Source organism: Sphaeramia orbicularis, chromosome 9 (assembly GCF_902148855.1).
Source record: "Sphaeramia orbicularis chromosome 9, fSphaOr1.1, whole genome shotgun sequence".
NCBI lineage: Eukaryota > Metazoa > Chordata > Actinopteri > Kurtiformes > Apogonidae > Sphaeramia > Sphaeramia orbicularis.
In genome coordinates this window covers 8357566-8384725 of record NC_043965.1, presented here as the reverse complement: position 1 = coordinate 8384725, position 27160 = coordinate 8357566, and the positions used below count along the sequence as shown (strand labels likewise).

Here is a 27160-nt window from a genome sequence, read left to right as displayed (position 1 = left end):
TCACCCTGTGTCCTGCCGTGGGCTGTTCTGTGCTTTTGGTGGTGGAGGAGGGTTTGTGGGCGGGCCAAAGCCTTTCTGAGTATCACCATTGGTTTCTTCTGGATGCTCTTCATCATCCTTGTTCTTCTCCGTCTCACTGTTCACCACAGCGTTGTGTTCTTCAGTTTCTTGTGCCATCTCAGGTGTTGAACTCTCCTCAGATCCTCCTGGTGGATCTGGAGTTTTACTGGTGTCGTCCTCTTCCAAAGGAGCAGCAGGAGGAGCAGAGCATGGTACCGCCTCCTGCTGTGCTTCTGAATCTGCTGCCTCCTCCGCTGGTTTGGATTCAGTGGCTGTACCCTGATGGATTTCCATGGACTCTAAAGCTTCTGACTGATTTTGTGTTTCTGACGCAGGAACTGTTTCCGTCTTTTCCGATACTTCCTCGTCCTTCTGGTCCTTGCCGAGTGGTTGAGACTCAGATTGAGCCGTATGTACTTCCTCCTTCTCTTCCTCTTTGACTTCCTCTTCTCTTTCTCCATTCACATGAACGTTCTGCTGAGGTTTGACCTCCTCTTCCTCTGCTTCCTCTTCCTTCTTACTCGGTGTCGGTGCTGATTTCTCAGAGTTGCTCAACAGCTGCAGGGTACATTCTGAAAAAGTCAAGGTCATAGAAGAATCGTCAGACTTTATGGTAGAAAGCAGTGTCCTGTTGTGTGTCACAGGATGCACATTTCTCAGTTAAATGTGACTGCAATATTTAGGGACTTGTGTTGATAGAAAAGGCTTTGTGTGATTTACTTGGCTTGCTAGTTGTAATCTATATGCAGTAGTTCAAACTGATTACTTTGGTGAAAGCAAAGTGAGAAACACAGGAAAAAGAGTAACAAATGCACCAGGAGATTGGGATTAATGTGTTGAGAAACAAATCTCTACATTTACAGACATTATCATAAGTTCATAAAGGATGGGATTTGTTTCTCAAAACCTCTCTTCAGGTGACTAATTTTAGACTCATCTCTATTATTTTGCAGACATATGGCCAATTTATTTTTTATGTATTCTGGCTGCTATTGCCATTCATAGGGTTTTTTATGCCAAATGGGTGGATCTATAGAGAATGGACTGTGCACATTTTCTACCAGTAATCTGCTCCATTTTATGGACCTAGTGACAAATATTTTGCACGAATGATACAATAATTCAAACTCAGACATTAAGGCCATGTCCACACGAAACTGCATCTTTTCCGAACTGATTTTTTTTGTTGTTTTCAAAAAAGTGCTCCGTAAACACGGAGTCGTTTCAGGAAATATCTGCGTCCACATGAAACCACTGAAAACCATCTAGTACAAATGCCAGGCCTGTATGTGGCGTTGTACTGCTCTCGCAAAAAACAGAGAAGAAAACATGGAACATGCGCATGAAGCTTGCTTGGTTCTACCGGGTCTGATCCAATATTTTCTCCTGGTTGCCCCTCTCTGTGGCAGATCCAAGAGCATGTAGTGAATATTGTTATCTATGGTTGTTTGTTGCTCATTGTAATGAAAAAGTAGCTGAAGATTTGGATTCAACATTTCCAATAAGCTCAATAGCTGTTGTAGCACCAGCACTACTCTGTAGTCCGCCGTTGTTGTTGTTGTTGTTGGGAAGTGGCGTCTTCCTTCTGGGGTGAAAGGTTAGAGAGGTGGGGCTATGACATTATCATTTTTAGAGAAGTTGCGGTTTGGTCGTACAGATGAAGACGTGAAACCGGTGTTTTCAAATTTATGCACTCTGGGACCTGGTTTCAAAAAGTTGCAGTTTCAGTGACTGAACATGCTGGTTTCATGTGGATGAAAGGCCTATCTGATAAATAGCTTTTGTGGATATGACCAAAACGGTCTTCATATGGACAGGGCCTAAGTTTGGCACCAGAGTGAAATTTGTCCTTGTTTTGCATCAGAGTTTCTGGTGTTTAAGGTGTGTGCATTGATACATACATGCAACTGTAACTTCATTAGCACCAGATCAGACTGCAGAATAATACAGATATGGATGTGTAATAAAGCAGACTGATCATCAGCATTTGTTTTGTAAGAAAGGGGAAGATTTAGCATCAAATGTATAACTATTCCCTCATTTACCTCTATGCTCATGACATTAGTGCAACATTTACAGTAAACTCCACCCATTGCAACTGCTTTGTGAAATACAAGCAACCCTTTTGGGATCATTTCTATCATTTCTGCACCTGCAAAAGCCATGCAATCCTCTGGTCAACCTGCCCTCTGTGTAATTATACCATGTGAGATTAGTGATTAAGAACCACAACGCTGAAATATGCAATAATGGCACAGCTGGAGAGAAGTGAAAAAGACACACGTTTCTCTCATTTCCTATAAATGTTTGACTTAGTTTGGAGCATGCTGAGGAGAATCTTAATTCTACAGCATTGATGTGCTTCAAATTTTTTGGTTGCACTTCACTAGAAAGCTGTCACTGAGTATGTCTGAACTATTGGTTTACCTTGATGGTGGTGACAATCACCCCCAACACAGCCTGGCCACTGTACGACTCACTGAGGTCAAACTCCCCTCGGAGAGAATGGAACACTCCATTCATCACACACTTCACCTGCAGACAACAACAACAAAAAAAAACAAAAACAGAGACTTATACAAAGTACATTTCTACCATCAATTTATCAACAGCAATGGACTTTAATTTATTTTGTCTGCAAAGTTTTTAATAAATAAATGTATTTATTCTATTATTTGTTTTGTTTTTTTTTAATTTATCCAAAGACTGTAGATGTTAAGGCTATAAATACTCTAAGTATGAATAATACATGTTATGTGTCTCTGTGAGAAATTGCGCTAAAAGGAATCTCATGACAGGAAATCTTAAATTCCACTGTGATCTCAATTCTAATGTTCTGTTCTAAAAGTTGTCAAACAGTGAATTTACAAAGCTAAACAAGATTCAAGAATGTTTATTGTCATTATGAGTACACATAAAATTTACACGGGCAGTTCTCGGCAAAGTGAGGTTCAACTTAAATACTGAGATAAAATATAAAACACTAAGAATATGTACACCATATGCATAAAAAGAAATGTAAAAATAGCATGTACAGTAAACAAATGGCAGCACAGAAGTATGAATGGCAGTAAGAAGTAACATACACAAGTTTACACAAGCATTTACTGCTACACAACTGTGTGTATGTGTGTACAAACCTCTGCTGCAGTGTCTCCTGAACCTTGTTGTTCTGCCAGTTTGTTCTCCAGTTCAACCACTCTCCTCTCCAGTTTCTCTCGTACAGCTGTTCCCTGCTGCTCCAAGGCTGTGTACTACAACAGAAAACACAGCGGAAAAGGTTTGTGTCCAATGTGAAAGTGGAGAGTGGGTGAGGGGGTCAGGATGTCTAACGGTAACGATAAGCATAAACATAGCAAGGAGATTGGTTTCACACTATTCGCAGGTGTGATGTCCAACGAAATTCTGTCAAAGAATCGTCCTTGACAAATGCATTCCCTGCTAATGGTGATCTAGGTCTGTTATCTAAGTCCAAGCACAGTCTGATGGTCCGTCTTACTTTTTCCTGAAGGGCGTTCAGCTCCTCAGTGTGACTCCGCTGCTGCAGTAAACTCTGTTCTTCGGACTCTTTCGACTGTTTCAGAGCTGTGAACTGTTAAGAAAGACAAAAGCATTTTCTTGAGACCCTTTGTTCTCTTTGTTCTTTTTCTTTTGTTTGTTTGTGAAGCGTCTTTGAGTGTCCAAAAAAAAAATCGCTATACAAGTGTGACGTATTATTATTTTATTATTAAAAGCCAGAAATAAGTCAGCCACCCATCATGTTTAAGACATTACTTGTTTTTTTTCTATTTTCACGTGGCTGTAAGTTCCATAAACAAAATATGCTGCCCGAAATGTAACTATTAAAGCTGCAGGACTCAATATCAGGTGGAAAGAAGCAGCCGATTGTGAAAATGCATGTGTTCCGTCTACAGCTCCTTTCTCTCAAAATCCAAAGACTGAACATATAGAAATAACCTGATGTCTTTCCATGCTGCGGTCTGATTAGTGACTGGTAATTACAGCTGTCAATCACATATTTAACCCTCCTACCAACCTGAAGACACCTGTGATTAGACAAAACCCTGCATCACAGGGTACATTTTCTGCAGCCTAAAAACACAGGCATGGTGTAGATGCAGACAACCCATTTCCTTTCAGACCACTTTAGTTACAATACACTGAAAGGTCATTGTGGAATTTTATCCTAATGATGATAAAAACTTCAGGGCCTGCAGCTCAAACAATATGTTGAGCCCAGACTCACAGCGGATACCTCTCATGTATGCATGCAATTTTTCCAGCACAGCACCTTACTGCTGCGGTAAAATACATATCTACAGGAATACATATACTCATGATTATTTTTGTTACTTTATATCACAATGATGTACATTGCATTATGCTATAAACATCTAGAATTATGTTTCATAATAGTAAAAAGCTTAGATGTTAAAGGAGAATACAAAGTTTTATCAAAAAAAAAAAAGGGAAGCCACTTGGTGTTCTTCAGACACACTCGCACCAAGACACAGATTCCGATAAAAGTGTACCTAGAGTCTAAACCAGCACCTGGTAATTACCTCCGCCAAGGAGGTTATGTTTTTGCCAGGGTTTGTTTGTTTGTCTGTCTGTCTGTTTGTTTGTCTGTCCGTTAGTGTGCAACATAACTCAAAAAGTTATGGATAGATTTGGATGAAATTTTCAGGGTTTGTTGGAAATGAGATAAGGAAGAAATGATTACATTTTGGTGGTGATCGGGGGTGGGGGGGCCCACTGATCAGCCTTGGCGGAGGTCTGCGCTCTCCGAGTGCTTCTAGTTTCCTTTTTTTTTTTTTCAAAGTGTTTTAATACATACTGAGTCATCCAGAAAAGCATAAGATAGTCATTGCTTTTTTTTTTTTTTTTTAATACTCAAACCCATGAACATTCCCACCCTGTTGCACCAATAATTAACAACAATAATAAATAAATAAATATAAGGAACACAGATATTAGTCACAAACTCATATTAATAAGACTACTCTGGAATAAGTGAGGGATCTACCTTGGTAATGTTCTTTGTTGACAAAGTTTTATTTTTCAAAATGTATCACCTCTGTGAGTAGCTTTGTCTTGCCATCTAACCTGACAGTGTTAATATTAAAAATAAATAAAATAAATTAGATCACAGTTATAATTACAAGCACTTTCAAGCACTTAAACTGAAATTCAGACCTTGAAAACACAACATTGAAATTCAAGGATTTCAAGCACCTGTTTGAACCCTGTGGTCTAAGCTAGCAGACAACAACACCATCCAGAAATTCTGTCTGATCTTTGTTTGTGTGAACTTTCAAATGGAACAGTATAGGGATGCACTGATACAAGTATCAGGCATCGGTTCCGATACTCAGTGTGTGTACTCGTACTCGTAAAAGATATCCGATACAAATGCACCGATACCACTTACGGCCGTGTGACATCCACAGTTCAGTGCAGCAGGTACGTACCAGTGGAATAATGTGTGGGGAGTGTGAAGAGTGTGGAGATTTTTTCAAAATAAATAACGGTGATAAAAGTCACGCTGACTGCAAGTAACCTTAAAGACACAGACAGATACGGACGCAGCATTCTGTCCGTCCTCTGTGTACACTCCATCCGTTTTCCAGGTGCTGGCGGATGCGCACCCAGACAAAGAATACCACCGGGGGTATGGAGCGGTTGTGGACCGCTGCCAACGGAAGTGAAAACCAAACTTATGGCTCACTTCTCTTTTCTCTGCCTGCTGAAGCTAAGCTTTTAAACCTTACCAGCGAAAACGCTGCAATATTAGTATCACGTTAGTGTTGCCTCTGTCGTCTCCATGTTTGTTATTACTGACTTTCCTCTTCTCAAAAACTTTACTCTTCTTCGTGGTATTTGTCCAATATGGTTAATTCAGAGCACTGCCCCCTGGTGGATTAATTGAGAAACACTCATTCCAACACATTAAATGTCAGTAGCAGCACTTTGTTCCAGTCAGACTAATGACAACGACAATAAAGCACATTTACAAAAGGAACTAACAACTGGAATGGGATTAGGGATAAGTACTTGTATCGGTACTCGGTATTGGCAAGTATGCAAATGTAAGTACTCGTACTCGGTCTGGAAAAAAGGGGTATCGGTGCATCCCTAGAACAGTACTTGTGCGGCAACTGGTGATGTTTCATGAGATCGCAAGAACAGAAGAACAGACAAGAACATATATGAGAAACATCTTCAGACTTGCCTTCTCCTGCAGAGCGTCCCTCTGCTCTGTGAGTTCACTCTGCTCTCTCCTGTGCTGCTCTTTGGCCACGGCCACCGCCTGTTCACACTTCCCCTTCCATTCCTCCTCCAGCTCCGTCTGCAGCTGAGACAACTGAAACACATGGAAAACAGGTCGGACAGTGTATCCTGGGCTGGCCAATGAGATTACACAACCCAAAAGCTGTTACAAAGTCAAAGTTCAGATGTGTAACCTGTTCAGATGCAGCGTTGTCGTTGCTGGTTCGGGCCTTGCGGAGTTGAGCCCAGACGTTATCCAGTTCCTGCTGGCTGCTCTTGCGTAGTTCCTCGACCTCTTCATCCCGACGCTGGCGCTCTGCCTGCCACTTCTTCTTCTTCTTCCGTTCTGAAAGTGTCTGGAAAGAACAGGAACAAACTGCTTTTGGCAAACACAGTTTACATTTTCTAAAGACTTTGCAACACCCTAGAATGTAGAGTTCATTGAGAATCCAAAAAAATCAAGCACAGTAACACCATGGTCATTGAACCAGTTTTTGGTACCTTTGGCAGTGTGGGCAGGTGCCAAGTCCTGCTGGAAAGTGAAATCAGCATCTCCATAAAGCTTCTCAGCAGAAGGAAGCATGAAGTGTTCTAAAATGTCCTGGTAGATGGGGGTGTGGACTGTGGACTTCAGAAAACACAGTGGACCAACATCAGCAGATGCCATGGCAGACCAAATCACCACTGACTGTGGAAAGTCCAAAGTCCTCTTTTCAGATCAAAGTCCATTTTGCAGGTCATTTGGAAATCAAGGTCCCAGAGTCTGGAGGAAGAGTGGAGAGGCACACAATTCACACTGCTTGAAGTCCAGTGTGAAGTTTCCACATTCATCAAATACACACTGTGTTACTATTGCAATTAAAGTTAAACTACATAACTGAGGAGTTTGTGAGAGGGAAGATGTGTATTTTTTTGATGAAAGAGAAACAATATCTGTGTAGTGTCTCAATATTATAGCTTTAAATATCTGTCCTATGAAGACATTTCTATTTGAAACAATATTCAGCTATTTTTAATTATTCTATTAATTCATGTATTTATGTATTATTCATTTATTTAGTTTTGTTTCTTAGTGCAGCACTGTGTAAAAGTACAAGGCCACCTTTTAGTTTTTCAAAGTTTGCAGGACCGTTATGCATTTTTTGACCTGTGTATCAACGTGCTACTGGAATATACAGGAAACATGTACATACATTTCCAGTTTCCACAGGTCAAAGTGTCCAGTACTTAATGTGATCTCCCTTTAATTTCACATGTCTTGAACTCCTTTGTTCAGACATTGTTGTAATCTGGTAATTTACACCAGGTTTCATTCATAACATGTCAGATCCTTTTTGTTATTTTGACTCCTGTTGTGTATGTGTTTTTTTGTTTTTTGTTTTTTTCTGTGTGCATAATAGTTCTGTTTCTTTCTAGTTCAATCTGAATCAAGCGACAGAGAAATAATGTGTATGCTCATTAAATCCCAACAAAAATAACAAAGTTAAAGGTGGCCTAAGACTGTATTTGGGGTACTTGGAAGAAGCCCAGGGGGTACTTAACTTTTTTTGGTTTGTTTTTTTAAAAAATACATTAAATACATTATTGTGTACTGAACACGAAAAAAATAATGAGAATTAATGCTGAAACATAAAACACAACAAATACATTCATATAATAAGACTGACACTCCTGACCTTTCTTCATTTCAATATTTTGATTTTGTTATATTATTATTGTCAGTCATTTTGTTTAAGCTTTGATAACATTTTAAGAACATTTCTAATTTACATTATTCAAGATGAGTTTGTTTGTGTAATTAAGAAATAATGTTTTGTTGATGAAAGGTTCATTTATTCATTAATGACCATTGAATGTATTTTTTCTTGTCAATGAAAAAGAGTACATTTCAGTTCATATTTCGCACACAAAATGTTCTTACAAAGATTTGTTATTTTAAATATATTAAAGTTCAATATATGTTGATTATTTACAAAGTTTTTAAAATCTAAAATGCTTGTGGTGGATCCCTCACCTGTCACAACCTTGTGTAAGTAGTTTTGTTATCTCATGAGTTGGATTACATTCTTTAGTTACAATTAATAATTAGATTACACTGTTTAGTTTAAGTATTTCATTTAAACACATGCTAATTTGGGTGCACACATATTAGTTAGTGTTTGAGTGATTTCCTTACACTTGTTTCTTTGAGGTGCCAGTCAAAGGACTGGACCGATGGGCTTGGCTATCATTGAAGGAGCTGGAAGGGACCGCTGCCACACAGACTGAGGGGGGAAACACTGTTTGTTTCTTAGTGTTAATTTAGTTGCTTAATTCTTGGTTTATATCACATTCATTCTGCACGGTTAGTATTTTGTGTGTAGCTATGATTATTTGCTCTTTATGTTACTTTGACTAAGTTAATGGTTTGGTTTAATTTCTCAGTGTAATGCCTCCCTCTTGTGTTTAGTTTGGGTTAGTTGTTCATTGTCTGGTTAGATCAGTTTTGTTCTGTTGCAGTTACTGTTTAGTTGACCTCAGTTGAGCCCAACTTTGTTCATTTTGTTCACTTATATTTTTGGGGGAGTTTGTTAAATATTTTTCAACTTTATTTACTGATCAAATTTTCCTAATTTTTGCCACCTTTGTCCTGGTCCTCATGTTTGGTCCTCTACAATGCTGAAGCCAGAGTTGGGGGTACTTGGCTACAAAATATATTTCAGGGGTTCTCCACTGTAAAAAAGTTGGAGTTGTTATGACCCTGGGTCATAACAAACCACTGGTCTATACAGTCAGAAACATTCGAACAAACCACAAAATATAACAACAAACGAGACCTTCACTTCTCAAGTGTCGTCTTCACTTCCAAGCTGAGAGGGGAGTCCCTTGAGCCCAAAGGAGCCTCTCCCACCACGGCTGGAATCTCAGAATTTCTATTCAGAGCAGCGCACATGAAATGAAAAAACAAGTGTGAGCTTCCCAGGAAATGGGCCAAGATAATTACAATGAGGAATGTATTGAATATATATTATTTTTTTGTTATGATTTAATGTTTGTGCTCCATGGTGATGAGCAAAATAAAATGAAAGGAAAACCCCATGAAGTCTCACCGGTGGTTGGAAGGCTTTCGGTGGTACTGTCGCTGCCTTGGAAGTCCTTTCATCTCCCCTGAATGCGTTTCACCCTCATCTCAATTGCGCTGAGATGCACCTGGGTCTTTCTGCAGAAAAAGTGGAATCTGGGTGATACAAATCTGATGAAATGCATTCCTTCTTACACCCCTAAAACATCTTTCAGAGCAATAACTAACTTCTTAACTTCATGAATATAATGTGTGTGCTCCACAACAAGTGGAGCTTGAAGTATTTTGGATTATTTTATGCATTTAATTAAGAATTAGTGTGCCGTTTCTTTGTCATTGGTGTGAACTATAAATTAAGCAACATTAATGTTTATAAAAAAAGATTTTTTTTCTCAACACAGTCTGAATATTTAGTTAAAGGCAGATTAGTGGAATGATAAGACCCTGACACATATTTCTTTTTTTTTTTATAATATTGCACGTCTAAACAACCTTGTAGGAACACATTTGATTTGCACCACAGTTTTGTTTTCTGTCAAACCAACAACAATTAAAGGATAGACAAACAACATCTTTGATATTAACTCAAAAGTATCAAATAATGATTACATCATAAATCAACAAATAAATGATTGCTAGAAAGTTAAAAAAAAAAAAAACATTTATAATTTCACATCACTGACAAAACATGTAGGAACACCAGTGACACAATATAACAATAACTATAGCTTTATGATCTGTTAAAGGGGTGGGAGAAATGTCCACTTCAATATTATCTTTGTTAAAACCCTTGGAAATCAACCAAAAATCTATTCTCGACTGACTTGACCCTGTTTTATTACTCCAAGTAAATGCTCTAATATCAGGGTATTTTACCCTCCAGATATCCTCTAAGTTAAACTTATCCATAAATGCTGCAAGACTAGTATTATTTCTATTTGATGAACCAGGAGGCCTTTTATCCATAGTACTATCAACAATCATATTAAGGTCGCCCCCTAACACTAATGTGGCATTTGGAAATTTAGACAACCAGCTAAATAATCTATTTTCTATAGACATAATAAGACTATCATTTTCCTGTTGGCATTGTAGCCATAAACAATTACCTGTTACATAAATTTTAATCGTTATATTGTATGGCTTGGCAGACAAAATGACCAGCTGGGTCATACTCTGTACATAAAACATTCCCATTAAACCTGTTTTTTAGGGTAGCGACCCCTGCTGAGTGTTCCGTGCCATGAGACAGCCATACAGAGTTACCCCACTGAGACTTCCAGTAGTTAGTATCATTTGAAATAGAGTGAGATTCTTGCACATAGACAAAGTCTGTCCTAAACTGCTGGGAAAAAGAAATAAGGCTTTTCGGTTTAAGATTGTTGCGAAACCCCTGGCATTAAGAGACAGAAGAGAAAGAGTATACAGATTTAAAGATAGCAGAAAGCTAACAGTAATAACAAACAACAATGGTAGGTAATAGAAATGCTCCTATTAAACCTTAAAGAATGAACATCCACTGTCGAGATCAGCACTATTAGAAAATGTCAAATCTTGGTAGAATAATTAAACATTAAAGTAAAGTTTACCTAAATAGAACAATATTCAAATAAAACCCCCCTTTTGTCCTTTTACAAATATAAGACATAACCGTGACTCAAAGAAATCTTACCTCAAAACGGTAAACAGGAAAATGCTCCCATAGAAGATCAAAACTTAAGGTGAACTTACAATATAAAACATAAAACCGGTGGTCCTCTTCAAGATGGTCTACTCCAAGTTCAGGTGTTGAAGGAATGACGCAGCCGTGTCCTAAGATGGCGGCCACGACCTCAGTCCTAAGATGGCGGCCACGACCTCAGTCCTAAGATGGCGGCCACGACCTCAGTCCTAAGATGGCGGCCACGACCTCAGTCCTAAGATGGCGGCCACGACCTCAGTCCTAAGATGGCGGCCACGTACTCGTAGCGTGTTGTGTCACAGCGTAGCGTAGCGTGTCATAGCGCCATGGCGTTTTGACCTTTAGCTTTGCTGCAATGCACTGTAGATACTGTATTGTCAAGCAAGAAACCACCGGACCGCTGCTTTTTCAAAGTTATGGCACAATGGATTCTTTTCTTAAGCGCTGAATTTTACTACAATTTCACAATATTACACCTTTATTTCTGATACTTTTATTGACTACACCTCTTCTGGCCTTACTCTTGGAAGTTTAACAAGCTCCTTAACGCATGCTTTTTCTGCGCATGCGTCTTGCTGCCTTGTCATTCATTCCTATGGAATTTGCTAGCTGTAGCCAAGTATTAGCACTGTGTATTAGCATGTTAAGAACAATATTCACGGATGTTTAATGACGCTCATTTGCATTATATAGAAACAATAAGGCTTTTCACGGCTGAAGCAACGGCGAGGAGCAGCAGTGGAGCCGACACTCACTAAACCCAGGCCCAACTGTTCTACAGGAGGCGTCCAGCCTCCCCTCCTGGGGCAGGAAACAGCTAACCCCCTGTTCTCCTTGTCTTCATCGGCGGTGGCTCTAAACAGCCACGAACCACACCCGGCTCCTTCCTGAGAGTGCCAAACCCAAAGACACAGCCCCATCTGACGCTGCGGACCCACTGGCTTTTTCAATCCAAAACCCAGAGTCTGTCCCTCCGGTAATTACACACACACACACACACCTGTTCGTTTAACAATGAAATAATAGTCTGAGTTTGGTTTTTGTATGAAAATCTCATCATGATGCTCTGTTTTATAGTTTGTAGAGCATAATGATGACTTTTTAGATTTTTCATTTATTTTATCGGTATTTTAGTGGCCAAAAAAAACACAACAACAAAATAACAACTAAACTTAAGTGCTTAAGTGCCTAGTGTTTTTAATACTGTTGGCCACCACTGTAGAGATATGTGGTTTTAACTGGACAGGTCACTGAAAACAAGCAAAGTTGTGAGGTAAATGTAGTGGAGTAAAAATATAAAGTTGAAATAAGTTAGAAATACTGAAGTAAAAGTACAGGTATCTCAAATTTCCTGCATTTGTGTCATTTGATGTTGCTGCTGATGAAAATAATCAAATGAATGAAGTCATAAAAGGTTAAAAAAAAAAAAAAAAAAAAAACTCTCTGGGATGATATTGTGATTTGATTGTGTATGTGTCCTTAAAATTTGTATCTATTTTATTTAATTAGTGTCATATTTAATCCATTCCCATTAAAACAGTGTTTTCTTGGTATGTAAATCTGTGTGTGAGCTTATTGTGTAACTTATGTTTTGGTGAATATGTGAAGTTGAATCAAACCGTATTCTGTGTGATTTAGCAGAAGCAGAAACCAGACAAGCCAAGAAATATCACTGTGATGAAGAGGAAAACTTCTGAAATCCAGACAGTCCTGGATGGGACGGGCTGCCTGAAGTCTGAGGTGGACCATGACCGGTCAGTTCAGGTCGGTCCTCCATATAGAGACGTATTCTGCTCACCTTGGGGCCCGCTGTCCTGTTCCTGAGGACCAACACCTCCTGTGTCCCGGAGACCAAAAAGGGCCCAATGCTGCCCAGGTCAGCCCAGACCCCTCACCTCAGGACCCCCCACCCTGACCGAGAGAGGATGCAGACGAAGCACACCCAAAAGGAGCATGACTAGACATGAAGGTCAGACATTTTTCCCTCATGGTCGTCTTCTGCACACAGTTAATGCCCATCTTTTTACACAGCACTGTAGCAGATTATTTAGTTGGATCAGCAGTTTTACCCTGTTGTCGTCTGTGGTTTCAGACTGTATCATGAAATGGTTTTTTAATTATAGCTCGCTGCTTTACAAATAACTTTTTACACAGTTTTGCTGAAATGACATTCATTCCTGACAATAAATGAGATGAATTTGTGGCCTTTCAATGCCCATCATAGTGTTTTGTTCATGTTTAAATCGGTTTTTTGTCCTGCCATATTTTAAGTCCTGTGAAGATGTTATTTTCTCTCCACCATTTGCTTGTTAATTTCTTTCTCTGAATATCCACTGCACATATATCATGAAACCTGGATGAAGCGTAGGGCGTCAGCCAGGATGAAACCCAGTAGTTTATGGAACAGACAATTTGGATACTACTTTTTTTTTCTCTATCGCTTTGCAGATTTGACTGAATAAATGACTTTCTGCAGAGGTATGTCTTTTTCCTCCAGCATAGTGCAGTGCAATAACCATGATTAGCAGAGATAACTGAACGGTTCTGTTTCTGTTTGTCCCTCCGGTACCTGGAGTCGCATCCCGCCCATCCCCTAATACTAGAGTATTGTCTGTGTCTTTCAGGTGTGTATGGAGTTCAATAATTGTGGGCAATAAGACTGAAGCCAAGAATTCTGAAGTATGGATAGGCACAGTCCTCGTCTTCTGGAGGATAATTTTCCATCAAACAGAGGGAAGATTGGGAAGCTGTTGTCAGAGTTTTCACAGCAGACCAAGGTTTGTGTATGGCCATATGCAGTTACATTGTTTTTGTTTGACATGTCACATACAGTGTTAGTGTATTAGCTGTATATATCATCAAACTTAAACTGTAAGTTGTGTAATTTTGTTTTCTTGTTCCCTCAAAAGACTTTAGAGCCAGCTGATACTGGGACACTGGTACTGAGAGGACTCCTATTCTTCCTTGGTGACAAGCAGCAGACTTCTACGGATCAGTGTTTGTAGTTACGTTCTCTACCCTCTCTATATGGTACCTAAAGGGACCATGATACATAATCTTGAATTTTCAACAATATGACATCACAAACTGTCCTCAACTGTTTCTGGTCTGAATACCAGCACTAATGCCTGTTAATGCATATTCCATACACAACCAAGGATTGTATTGGAAGCACTTTCCCATCATCCAGCAGATGTTATTCAATTTCTAAGATCTGCTTCAGTAACTGTTATTAATTTCATGACATGAAACTATGCAGGTGACATATAATAATAATATTATTGATGGTTATTCATGAGAAATTAATGATTGTGCTCGTATGTTGGTACTTTTTTTAGTAAGGACTCTGATGAAGATGCCTGGCTTCGCCACATTGACACTGGGATCCTGCTGGTTGAGCCTGAAGGTGCTGCATCCACATCTTCCTTGTATCCCTGCAGCCCAGCCAAGCTGAAGATCATTGTTGAAGGAGAGATTGGGATCGACGGCCTTCGAGACCTGCCAAAAGCTGAGTGTTCTGTTTGGACTTCCATATGCACTGCATCTAAACTACCCCGAGACTATGAAGCACACGTTCCAGTTCATCCAACAGGTTCTTCTCATGCTGGGTCACAGTGAGCTGAAACCACAGTTACAAACATTAAAAAAACAGCTTGAAATGTAAAGAAATGCAGTGTGAAGTGTACTGTGAAAAATCACAACTTCATTTTCCTGTTGCTTACCATGTGGCCAGAATCAAGGTGTGAATGTAGGTCAGGGATGTCAAACTCAGTTTAGTTCAGGGGCCACAGTCGGCCTAGTTTGATCTCAGATGGGCCGGGCCAGTAGAATATTAGCATAATACCTTTGAAGAATGCCAACTCCAAACTTTTCTCTTTGTTTTAGTGCAAAAAATAACATTAACTTTCGAAAGTATTTACAAACTATCCAAACAAAAAAGACATTAACCTGAAAAAACTGAAAATTCTTACGAAAAATAAGTGCAATTTTAACAAGATTATGCCTAAACCTAACATTTCTACATTTGCATTGTGGAGCAGATCTACAAAGGCACTAAACATTAACAGGCATTATATTGTTAAAATTGCACTTCAGTTTCTTTAGACATTTCAGGTTGTTGAGGTTATTCACATTTTATTGTTAAAGAATAGTTTAGAAATGTAGGCTAAATATTTTCATAATTTAATGTTAGTTTTAGAGCGAAAACAGAAAAAAACAAGTCATTATTTATAGGCATAATGTAACATTATTTTTATTCACATTAAACCAAAAAGAATATTTGGAGTCATTATTTATAGGTTATTATGCTATTATTTTTCTTGCAAATTCATCCCATGGACTGGATTGGAACTTTTGGCGGGCCGCTTTTGGACCGTGGGCCGCATGTTTGATGTGTGATGTAGGCCATTGTATGTTGTTAAAGTGTTCTTAAAGGAGACCAATGGAAGGTGTCGCCATACAGTTTTCACTGTCCCTCTTGCAAATATGCAACTCTTTAGCTCCCAATGTTTATTTTTATGAGGATTTTTTAGAGTACAAAAAGAAATGTGTTAGCACAATATTTTATGGACGTTTGTATGTTATGTCAAGGTCTGAACAATGAGAGGTAGGCACACTGAATAGTGCTGATGAAAAAATCACACACAGGCACCTGTGATTGTTCTCCAGCATTCTCTGTTCAGTAGTTCTTAACCTCCAGCCAAGTTTGACAGGCTTGTTTTAATGTCTGTCTGTATTTGTCCAGTTCTCAGGATATAGCATATATTTTGTAAATGCTGTGTACATTTTCCTTAGTCAAATGGAAAAGTTGATGAAATTGTTGCCGTAACATTTTATAGTATGTTTTCACTTGTCTTTTGATCGACAGGGTTTGTGCAATACTGTAAGACTGCAGAATGTTATCTTGCTGTTTTGAAAAATAAATGTTTTCTGAACATTTAAATGTGTTGAATGTCTTCCCTTCAATACAATACAAAATCGTCTAATTACGTTTGAAGAAATCTCATTTATGTTAAATTAATTTAAGTAGTGATAAATGTAATGTGAGTGATTTGAATTGAGTGATTTGAGTGATTTAATTGGTTTTCCCCTGTAAGTCGCTTTGGAAAAAAGCGTCTGCCAAATGCGTAAACATAAACATAATGTATGTATGTTTAGCTTAAGATAATTATTTCAAACAAGTTGGGGGTACAAAGAAAATTAGTTAACTGATGACTTTTCCTAAATATTAATGATCATCTATGTCAATACAACTTCAAGTGTTTAGTTTGGGCATGTGTAAAAACTAAAGTGGGTTAAGGCAACGGAGTTTCCACGCAAATTTCTAGTAAACTCACCTAATTCAGGTTTACAGTGAGTGCAAATTCATGTCCTGCAGAAGGGGAGGAAATGCCAGATTTATAGAAAAGTGTGTCTTTCATTCTGAGGTCAACTATCAACTAATAAACCGACACCAAACCTAATTACACTGAAATAAACCTACCTTTTACATGGCTGTAACCCATTATTTCGTATTAGTTTGGGCTTTTATCCAAGTTCATGACCTGCGGTGCTTCTGTTTGGCTACAATGAAGGTTTACGAAGGCCATAGAAAAACAAATTAACAACAGCCTTGAACTAAATAATTCAGGCTTTTATGTACATTACAATAAACATCTAATAGCATTAGATTGAAGTCCAAATTAGAAATATTATTGCACCTTTTTTAATAAACCATCTGATTGGGTTTGAATTCATGTTTTGACATTTAAATCTTCTAATGGTACGATTGTTCATTTCCATATTTTCAAGTTTAACATGAGACTGAACTCCAAAATAATAATTAGTTGACTATTTCAACCAAAACTTCCCAAGGCTTAAGCAGCAGTCATTAAATCAGTGGTATCTGGTGGCAAATATTTGATCCACAAGCACCAGGCTCATTGATTCCAAAGGAATTAACTATACAATAAATATAGAATAGATGTAAACAATGTGAAAAAACAAAAAAGTAGAAGGACATACCTCTGCAGAAAGTCATTTAATTCAGTCAAAATCTTGCAATGAGAAAAAAAAAAAACCCAAAAATGTACTATCCAAATTGTCTGTTCCATAAACTACTGGGTTCATCCATGGCTGACGCCCTGCGCTTCATCCAGGTTTCATGAATATATGTGCAGTGGATATTCAGAGAAAGAAATTAACAAGCAAATGGTGGACAGAAAATAACCTCTTCAGAGGACTGAACAAAAATATGGCAGACAAAAACCGATTTAACATGAACAAAACACCATGATGGGCAATGAAGGCCACAAGTTCATCTCATTTATTTTCAGGAATGAATGTCATTTCAGCAAAACTGTGTAAAAGTTATTTTTAAAGCAGCAAGCTAATAATTAAAAACCATTTCATGATACAGTCTGAAACCACAGACAACAACAGGGTAAAACTGCTGATCCAACTAAATAATCTGCTACAGTGCTGTGTAAAAAGATGGGTATTAAATCGTATCAACAACACATATGACACAATTAAAGAAAAGCAGTTTCTGTGAATTACAGGTTTGTTTATTGAACCGGAATAAAAGCCAGGGATTGTAGTTTTGTTCTCTGTGAAGCTGTGGCAGCAGCTCAGTCAATGTGAAACCGCAGAGAAGTTGTTCAACTGTTTGACTTTTCCTTCAGTTCATCAGAATGAGCTTCTCCTCGCAGACAGATGGGAAAGCACCACATTCCTCTTTAGTGTTGACAATTTTAAAAAACCAGACTACTGTGGTTGCTTGTCAGTTTAGCCAGTCCAGATCATCGTCTTCGTCGTCGTCACCGAACAGCGGGGCAGGTGGAGGATGCCCCTTCAAGCTCTGAAGACAAACAAGAGAGAAAAAAGAAATCAAATATGAGTGACGTCGAGGAAAGATCTGGAACAACGCTGTCTGACTGAACACATACGACGGAACACAAGGCAGGGGTCGGGGTTTGAAGCGCTGTTTCCCACCAAATCTGAGAGCTCAGTCTGGACTCTACAGATGGTTTCTTACCAGTTCCTCCTCCTCTTCCTCCTCGCTGGCCGCTGCAGGGGGTTTGGCAGGAGTTGTGGTCTGGAAAAATGGCCCCTCTCCATTTTCCTCACCCATTCCCCCAGTCAGACTGAGAGAATAGTAAAAGAAGAAGGGACGACAGAGACATGAAGCCAAGGAGGGGAAGTTAGACAGGCAGTTCCACATGCAGAGAACAGAGCGGAGGGAGAAGATTCAACATTCCTTTTATTGTCATTGTATACACAGAGCACACACAATCAAATTCTGATGCGCTTGTTAAAAACAGGTCAAATTCAAGTTTAATTTGTCTATTTTAAAATGAAAATCAATTAACCATAAGTTTTCTTTTGTTTCTGAAAAGAAAATCCAGTTACCAAAAGATACGCTGACCAAAACAGTACTTGAGACAAAAAAAGGAAATATACAATGCAAAAACTATAAATAGTAAAAGCAGTAAAACAAAGTTAAAAAAAAAACAGACACCCCACCGCTCTCCCATTGTGTCAAGTCACACATTCAAACTAAAAATGATAAAATTATGTTATAATGCGTCTGTGGAAAACACGTCTGGAAGTTTAACTGATTCCTTCTACATCAGGGGTGTCAAACACACGGCCCGCCACAGGGTCCAGTCCGGCCCATGGGATGAATTTGTGAAATGCAAAAATTACACTTAAGATATTAACAATCAAGGATGTTAAAATCATTTCAGTTCAGGCTCCACATACAGACCAGTTCAATCTAAAGTGGGTCAGACCCATAAAATAAGAACATACTGACATAAATGATGACAACTACAACTTATTCTTTTAGTGTTAAAAAAACAGGAATATTCTCTACCCACTCACCCTGTGTCCTGCCGTGGGCTGTTCTGTGCTTTTGGTGGTGGAGGAGGGTTTGTGGGCGGGCCAAAGCCTTTCTGAGTATCACCATTGGTTTCTTCTGGATGCTCTTCATCATCCTTGTTCTTCTCCGTCTCACTGTTCACCACAGCGTTGTGTTCTTCAGTTTCTTGTGCCATCTCAGGTGTTGAACTCTCCTCAGATCCTCCTGGTGGATCTGGAGTTTTACTGGTGTCGTCCTCTCTGTAGGAGCAGCAGGAGGAGCAGAGCATGGTACCGCCTCCTGCTGTGCTTCTGAATCTGCTGCCTCCTCCGCTGGTTTGGATTCAGTGGCTGTACCCTGATGGATTTCATGGACTCTAAAGCTTCTGACTGATTTTGTGTTTCTGACGCAGGAACCGTTTCCATCTTTTCCGATACTTCCTCGTCCTTCTGGTCCTTGCCGAGTGGTTGAGACTCAGATTGAGCCACATGTACTTCCTCCTTCTCTTCCTCTTTGACTTCCTCTTCTCTTCTCCATTCACATGAACGTTCTGCTGTGGTTGACCTCCTCTTTCTCTTCCTTCTTACTCGGTGTCGGTGCTGATTTCTCAGAGTTGCTCAACAGCTGCAGGGTTACATTCTGAAAAAGTCAAGGTCATAGAAGAATCGTCAGACTTTATGGTAGAAAGCAGTGTCCTGTTGTGTGTCACAGGATGCACATTTCTCAGTTAAATGTGACTGCAATATTTAGGGACTTGTGTTGATAGAAAAGGCTTTGTGTGATTTACTTGGCTTGCTAGTTGTAATCTATATGCAGTAGTTCAAACTGATTACTTTGGTGAAAGCAAAGTGAGAAACACAGGAAAAAGAGTAACAAATGCACCAGGAGATTGGGATTAATGTGTTGAGAAACAAATCTCTACATTTACAGACATTATCATAAGTTCATAAAGGATGGGATTTGTTTCTCAAAGCCTCTCTTCAGGTGACTAATTTTAGACTCATCTCTATTATTTTGCAGACATATGGCCAATTTTTTTTTATGTATTCTGGCTGCTATTGCCATTCATAGGGTTTTTTATGCCTAATGGGTGGGTCTATAGAGAATGGATTGTCACATTTTCTACCAGTAATCTGCTCCATTTTATGGACCTAGTGACAAATATTTTGCACGAATGATACAATAGTTCAAACTCAGACATTAAGGCCATGTCCACACGAAACTGCATCTTTTCCGAACTGATTTTTTTCGTTGTTTTCAAAAAAGTGCTCCGTAAACACAGAGTCGTTTCAGGAAATATCTGCGTCCACATGAAACCACTGAAAACCATCTAGTACAAATGCCAGGCCTGTATGTGGCGTTGTACTGCTCTCGCAAAAAACAGAGAAGAAAACGTGGAACATGCGCATGAAGCTTGCTTGGTTCTACCGGGTCTGATCCAATATTTTCTCCTGGTTGCCCCTCTCTGTGGCAGATCCAAGAGCATGTAGTGAATATTGTTATCTATGGTTGTTTGTTGCTCATTGTAATGAAAAAGTAGCTGAAGATTTGGATTCAACATTTCCAATAAGCTCAATAGCTGTTGTAGCACCAGCACTACTCTGTAGTCCGCCGTTGTTGTTGTTGTTGTTGGGAAGTGGCGTCTTCCTTCTGGGGTGAAAGGTTAGAGAGGTGGGGCTATGACATTATCATTTTTAGAGAAGTTGCGGTTTGGTCGTACAGATGAAGACGTGAAACCGGTGTTTTCAAATTTATGCACTCTGGGACCTGGTTTCAAAAAGTTGCAGTTTCAGTGACTGAACATGCTGGTTTCATGTGGATGAAAGGCCTATCTGATACAAAGCTTTTGTGGATATGACCAAACCGTCTTCATATGGACAGGGCCTAAGTTTGGCACCAGAGTGAAATTTGTCCTTGTTTTGCATCAGAGTTTCTGGTGTTTAAGGTGTGTGCATTGATACATACATGCAACTGTAACTTCATTAGCACCAGATCAGACTGCAGAATAATACAGATATGGATGTGTAATAAAGCAGACTGATCATCAGCATGTTTTGTAAAGAAAAGGGAAGATTTAGCATCAAATGTATAACTATTCCCTCATTTACCTCTATGCTCATGACATTAGTGCAACATTTACAGTAAACTCCACCCATTGCAATGCTTTGTGAAATACAAGCAACCCTTTTGGGATCATTTCTATCATTTCTGCACCTGCAAAAGCCATGCAATCCTCTGGTCAACCTGCCCTCTGTGTAATTATACCATGTGAGATCAGTGATTAAGAACCACAACGCTGAAATATGCAATAATGGCACAGCTGGAGAGAAGTGAAAAAGACACACGTTTCTCTCATTTCCTATAAATGTTTGACTTAGTTTGGAGCATGCTGAGGAGAATCTTAATTCTACAGCATTGATGTGCTTCAAATTTTTTGGTTGCACTTCACTAGAAAGCTGTCACTGAGTATGTCTGAACTATTGGTTTACCTTGATGGTGGTGACAATCACCCCCAACACAGCCTGGCCACTGTACGACTCACTGAGGTCAAACTCCCCTCGCAGAGAATGGAACACTCCATTCATCACACGCTTCACCTGCAGACAAAAAAAAAAACAAAAAAACAAAACAGAGACTTATACAAAGTACATTTCTACCATCAACTTATCAACAGCAATGGACTTTAATTTATTTTGTCTGCAAAGTTTTTAATAAATAAATGTATTTATTCTATTATTTGGGTTTTTTTTTTTATTTATCCAAAGACTGTAGATGTTAAGGCTATAAATACTCTAAGTATGAATAATACATGTTATGTGTCTCTGTGAGAAATTGCGCTAAAAGAATCTCATGACAGGAAATCTTAAATTCCACTGTGATCTCAATTCTAATGTTCTGTTCTAAAAGTTGTCAAACAGTGAATTTACAAAGCTAAACAAGATTCAAGAATGTTTATTGTCATTATGAGTACACATAAAATTTACACCGGCAGTTCTCAGCAAAGTGAGGTTCAACTTAAATACTGAGATAAAATATAAAACACTAAGAATATGTACACCATATGCATAAAAAGAAATGTAAAAATAGCATGTACAGTAAACAAATGGCAGCACAGACGTATGAATGGCAGTAAGAAGTAACATACACAAGTTTACACAAGCATTTACTGCTACACAACTGTGTGTATGTGTGTACAAACCTCTGCTGCAGTGTCTCCTGAACCTTGTTGTTCTGCCAGTTTGTTCTCCAGTTCAACCACTCTCCTCTCCAGTTTCTCTCGTACAGCTGTTCCCTGCTGCTCCAAGGCTGTGTACTACAACAGAAAACACAGCGGAAAAGGTTTGTGTCCAAATGTGAAAGTGGAGAGTGGGTGAGTGGGTCAGGATGTCTAACGGTAACGATAAGCATAAACATAGCAAGGAGATTGGTTTCACACTATTCGCAGGTGTGATGTCCAACGAAATTCTGTCAAAGAATCGTCCTTGACAAATGCATTCCCTGCTAATGGTGATCTAGGTCTGTTATCTAAGTCCAAGCACAGTCTGATGGTCCGTCTTACTTTTTCCTGAAGGGCGTTCAGCTCCTCAGTGTGACTCCGCTGCTGCAGTAAACTCTGTTCTTCGGACTCTTTCGACTGTTTCAGAGCTGTGAACTGTTAAGAAAGACAAAAGCATTTTCTTGAGACCCTTTGTTCTCTTTGTTCTTTTCTTTTGTTTGTTTGTGAAGCGTCTTTGAGTGTCCAAAAACGCGCTATTAAGTGTGACGTATTATTATTTTATTATTAAAAGCCAGAAATAAGTCAGCCACCCATCATGTTTAAAGACATTACTTGTTTTTTTCTATTTTCATGTGGCTTTAAGTTCCATAAAACAAAATATGCTGCCGAAATGTAACTATTAAAGCTGCAGGTCAATATCAGGTGGAAAGAAGCAGCCGATTGTGAAAATGCATGTGTTCCATCTACAGCTCCTTTCTCTCAAAATCCAAAGACTGAACATATAGAAATAACCTGATGTCTTTCCATGCTGCGGTCTGATTGACTGGTAATTACAGCTGTCAATCACATATTTAACCCTCCTACCAACCTGAAGACACCTGAGATTAGACAAAACCTGCATCACAGGGTACATTTTCTGCAGCCTAAAAACACAGGCATGGTGTAGATGCAGACGACCCATTTCCTTTCAGACCACTTTAGTTACAATACACTGAAAGGTCATTGTGGAATTTTATCCTAATGATGATAAAAACTTTCAGGGCCTGCAGCTCAAACAATATGTTGAGCCCAGACTCACAGCGGATACCTCTCATGTATGCATGCAATTTTTCCAGCACAGCACCTTACTGCTGCGGTAAAATACATATCTACAGGAATACATATACTCATGATTTTTGTTACTTTTATCACAATGATGTACATTGTATTATGCTATAAACATCTAGAATTATGTTTCATAATAGTAAAAAGCTTAGATTAAAGGAGAATACAAAGTTTTATCTGAAAAAAAGGGAAGCCACTTGGTGTTCTTCAGACACACTCGCACCAAGACACAGATTCCGATAAAAGTGTACCTAGAGTCTAAACCAGCACCTGGTAATTACCTCCGCCAAGGAGGTTATGTTTTTGCCAGGGTGTTGTTTGTTTGTCTGTCTGTCTGTTGTTGTTTGTCTGTCCGTTAGTGTGCAACATAACTCAAAAAGTTATGGATAGATTTGGATGAAATTTTCAGGGTTTGTTGGAAATGAGATAAGGAAGAAATGATTACATTTTGGTGGTGATCGGGGGTGGGGGGGCCCACTGATCAGCCTTGGCGGAGGTCTGCGCTCTCCGAGTGCTTCTAGTTTCCTTTTTTTTTTGTTCAAAGTGTTTTAATACATACTGAGTCATCCAGAAAAGCATAAGATAGTCATTGCTTTTTTTTTTTTTTTTTAATACTCAAACCCATGAACATTCCCACCCTGTTGCACCAATAATTAACAACAATAATAAATAAATAAATAATAAGGAACACAGATATTAGTCACAAACTCATATTAATAAGACTACTCTGGAATAAGTGAGGGATCTACCTTGGTAATGTTCTTTGTTGACAAAGTTTTATTTTTCAAAATGTATCACCTCTGTGAGTAGCTTTGTCTTGCCATCTAACCTGACAGTGTTAATATTAAAAATAAATAAAATAAATTAGATCACAGTTATAATTACAAGCACTTTCAAGCACTTAAACTGAAATTCAGACCTTGAAAACACAACATTGAAATTCAAGGATTTCAAGCACCTGTTTGAACCCTGTGGTCTAAGCTAGCAGACAACAACACCATCCAGAAATTCTGTCTGATCTTTGTTTGTGTGAACTTTCAAATGGAACAGTATAGGGATGCACTGATACAAGTATCAGGCATCGGTTCCGATACTCAGTGTGTGTACTCGTACTCGTAAAAGATATCCGATACAAATGCACCGATACCACTTACGGCCGTGTGACATCCACAGTTCAGTGCAGCAGGTACGTACCAGTGGAATAATGTGTGGGGAGTGTGAAGAGTGTGGAGATTTTTCAAAATAAATAACGGTGATAAAAGTCACGCTGACTGCAAGTAACCTTAAAGACACAGACAGATACGGACGCAGCATTCTGTCCGTCCTCTGTGTACACTCCATCCGTTTTCCAGGTGCTGGCGGATGCGCACCCAGACAAAGAATACCACCGGGGGTATGGAGCGGTGTGGACCGCTGCCAACGGAAGTGAAAACCAAACTTATGGCTCACTTCTCTTTTCTCTGCCTGCTGAAGCTAAGCTTTTAAACCTTACCAGCGAAAACGCTGCAATATTAGTATCACATTAGTGTTGCCTCTGTCGTCTCCATGTTTGTTATTACTGACTTTCCTCTTCTCAAAAAACTTTACTCTTCTTCGTGGTATTTGTCCAATATGGTTAATTCAGAGCACTGCCCCCTGGTGGATTAATTGAGAAACACTCATTCCAACACATTAAATGTCAGTAGCAGCACTTTGTTCCTGTCAGACTAATGACAACGACAATAAAGCACATTTACAAAAGGAACTAACAACTGGAATGGGATTAAGTACTTGTATCGGTACTCGGTATTGGCAAGTATGCAAATGTAAGTACTCGTACTCGGTCTGGAAAAAAGGGGTATCGGTGCATCCCTAGAACAGTACTTGTGCGGCAACTGGTGTTTCATGAGATCGCAAGAACAGAAGAACTGACAAGAACATATATTGAGAAACATCTTCAGACTTGCCTTCTCCTGCAGCTGGTTTAGCTTGTCCTGCAGAGCGTCCTCTGCTCTGTGAGTTCACTCTGCTCTCCTGTGCTGCTCTTTGGCCACGGCCACCGCCTGTTCACACTTCCCCTTCCATTCCTCCTCCAGCTCCGTCTGCAGCTGAGAACTGAAACACATGGAAAACAGGTCGGACAGTGTATCCTGGGCTGGCCAATGAGATTACACAACCCAAAAGCTGTACAAAGTCAAAGTTCAGATGTGTAACCTGTTCAGATGCAGCGTTGTCGTTGCTGGTTCGGGCCTTGCGGAGTTGAGCCCAGACGTTATCCAGTTCCTGCTGGCTGCTCTTGCGTAGTTCCTCGACCTCTTCATCCCGACGCTGGCGCTCTGCCTGCCACTTCTTCTTCTTCTTCCGTTCTGAAAGTGTCTGGAAAGAACAGGAACAAACTGCTTTTGGCAAACACAGTTTACATTTTCTAAAGACTTTGCAACACCCTAGAATGTTAGAGTTCATTGAGAATCCAATAAAATTTGCAGTTAACTGTAAAAAGTTAAAAGATAAGTCACTTTATCAAATTATTGGTTAACAATAACAGATTGTCTGTTTTACGCCCAAAGTCTGTTTTTCGGTATATTCAGTGGAGGCTTCAAGTTCCCACATCAGACTCGGTTCCTGTTGCAGATAGATATGCCTACAGCCAAAATACAATGTGCCCACAGAGAAAACCTCCCCCTTAGTGTTTACGTGGAGTCAGTACTGCATGGCATGTAATCTTAGGAAGCAAATGCACCCTAAAAAACACAAGAAAATAAAGAGAGGAAGAGAAAACAAACAAACTGATATTTGATGCCAATAAAACATCACAACAACCAACACCTAAACTATTCACACAACACCGAAAAACATTTAGAAAAAAAAAAGAACGTAATGATTTAACCAATAGTTTGATGAAATGTCTTGATGTTAACAGACTTGCTGTTTTACCAAAATTGAAATTCAATTCAAAACTGATGATTTAATAATAAAAAGTATGCTCTATTTCTGTACTTAGATAAGGGACCACACAGATGCAATACAAAAAAAACTAATTATACAACAAACCTACAGACCTATTAAACACAAAAAAGAGAAGAAAAAACAAAACAAAATAAATAAGATTATCAACTCCTCTTTACAACACTCTAGCATGCTCTATTTCTAAGACGTAAAATATGCAGGGGTTCAAAGTGATACTGACGGTATCATGTTAGCCTAATGAAAACATTTGACACTGATTCCATGTCTGTTAATGTATGATGTATGCTGTTACTTGGAAATACTATTACACAGGACATTTAATTACTTCATAGGTCAACCTACACTACAATGTTGTTTATTTACATTTTTCCTTCAGATATTTCATCTTTGTTTATTTTTCTGTTGAAGGTGCATGCATAGTGGCTCCTATATTCCACTTCCCGTCTTTGCGTCCTGACATAAACATGATTGGCACTCACTCGTTCCAGACTCTTTGTCAGTCCTCAGGTCCTGCATTTCCTCCTCCATGTTGTTGACTTTCAGCTCCATCTCTTTGTGTCTCTGTTTCTCTGAACGGTACTGAGTCTGGGTCCGTCTGCTCCCTCCTTCAGCTCTGAAACACATAAACATGGTGTAGTTTGAAGCTCCATTCACTGGAGAACGTCCACTGTTTTCACTACATGTTTAGACTCTTAACGCTTCAACACTGAATTAGCTTAAATTGGTTGCTGATTATTATTAGACATTCCAAAGATTTTAGTTTGTCATTAAGTCTCTGCATCACATACAGGTGCAGGTCAAAAAATTAGAATATCATGAAAAAGTTCAATATTTTTTGTCACTCATTTCAGAAAGTGAAACCCATATATTATATGACTCATTAGACATAGAGTGAAATATTTCAAGCCTTATTTCTTGAAATTTTGATGTTTATGGCTTACAGATAATGAAAACCCAAAATTCGGTGTCTCAAAATTCGAA

General features: G+C 39.0%; 2 protein-coding genes across 2 annotated transcripts; both read right to left on the bottom strand.

Moving 5' to 3' along the window:
- Positions 1 to 25338, bottom strand: LOC115425587 (FK506-binding protein 15-like). The gene is made up of 7 exons (XM_030143217.1): positions 25286 to 25338; positions 25180 to 25225; positions 22472 to 22564; positions 22112 to 22225; positions 21402 to 21509; positions 19477 to 19551; positions 1 to 558 (listed from the first exon to the last, which is right to left on the bottom strand). Exons 1-7 carry the CDS (start codon positions 25336 to 25338, stop codon positions 1 to 3), a joined length of 1047 nt encoding a protein of 348 aa, XP_029999077.1.
- LOC115425114 (FK506-binding protein 15-like) lies at positions 17361 to 19460 on the bottom strand. Its single transcript, XM_030142468.1, has 3 exons — positions 18936 to 19460; positions 18088 to 18196; positions 17361 to 17910 (listed from the first exon to the last, which is right to left on the bottom strand). Exons 1-3 carry the CDS (start codon positions 19199 to 19201, stop codon positions 17833 to 17835), a joined length of 453 nt encoding a protein of 150 aa, XP_029998328.1. The 5' UTR covers positions 19202 to 19460; the 3' UTR covers positions 17361 to 17832.
- Positions 25339 to 27160: the final 1822 nt, after the last annotated feature.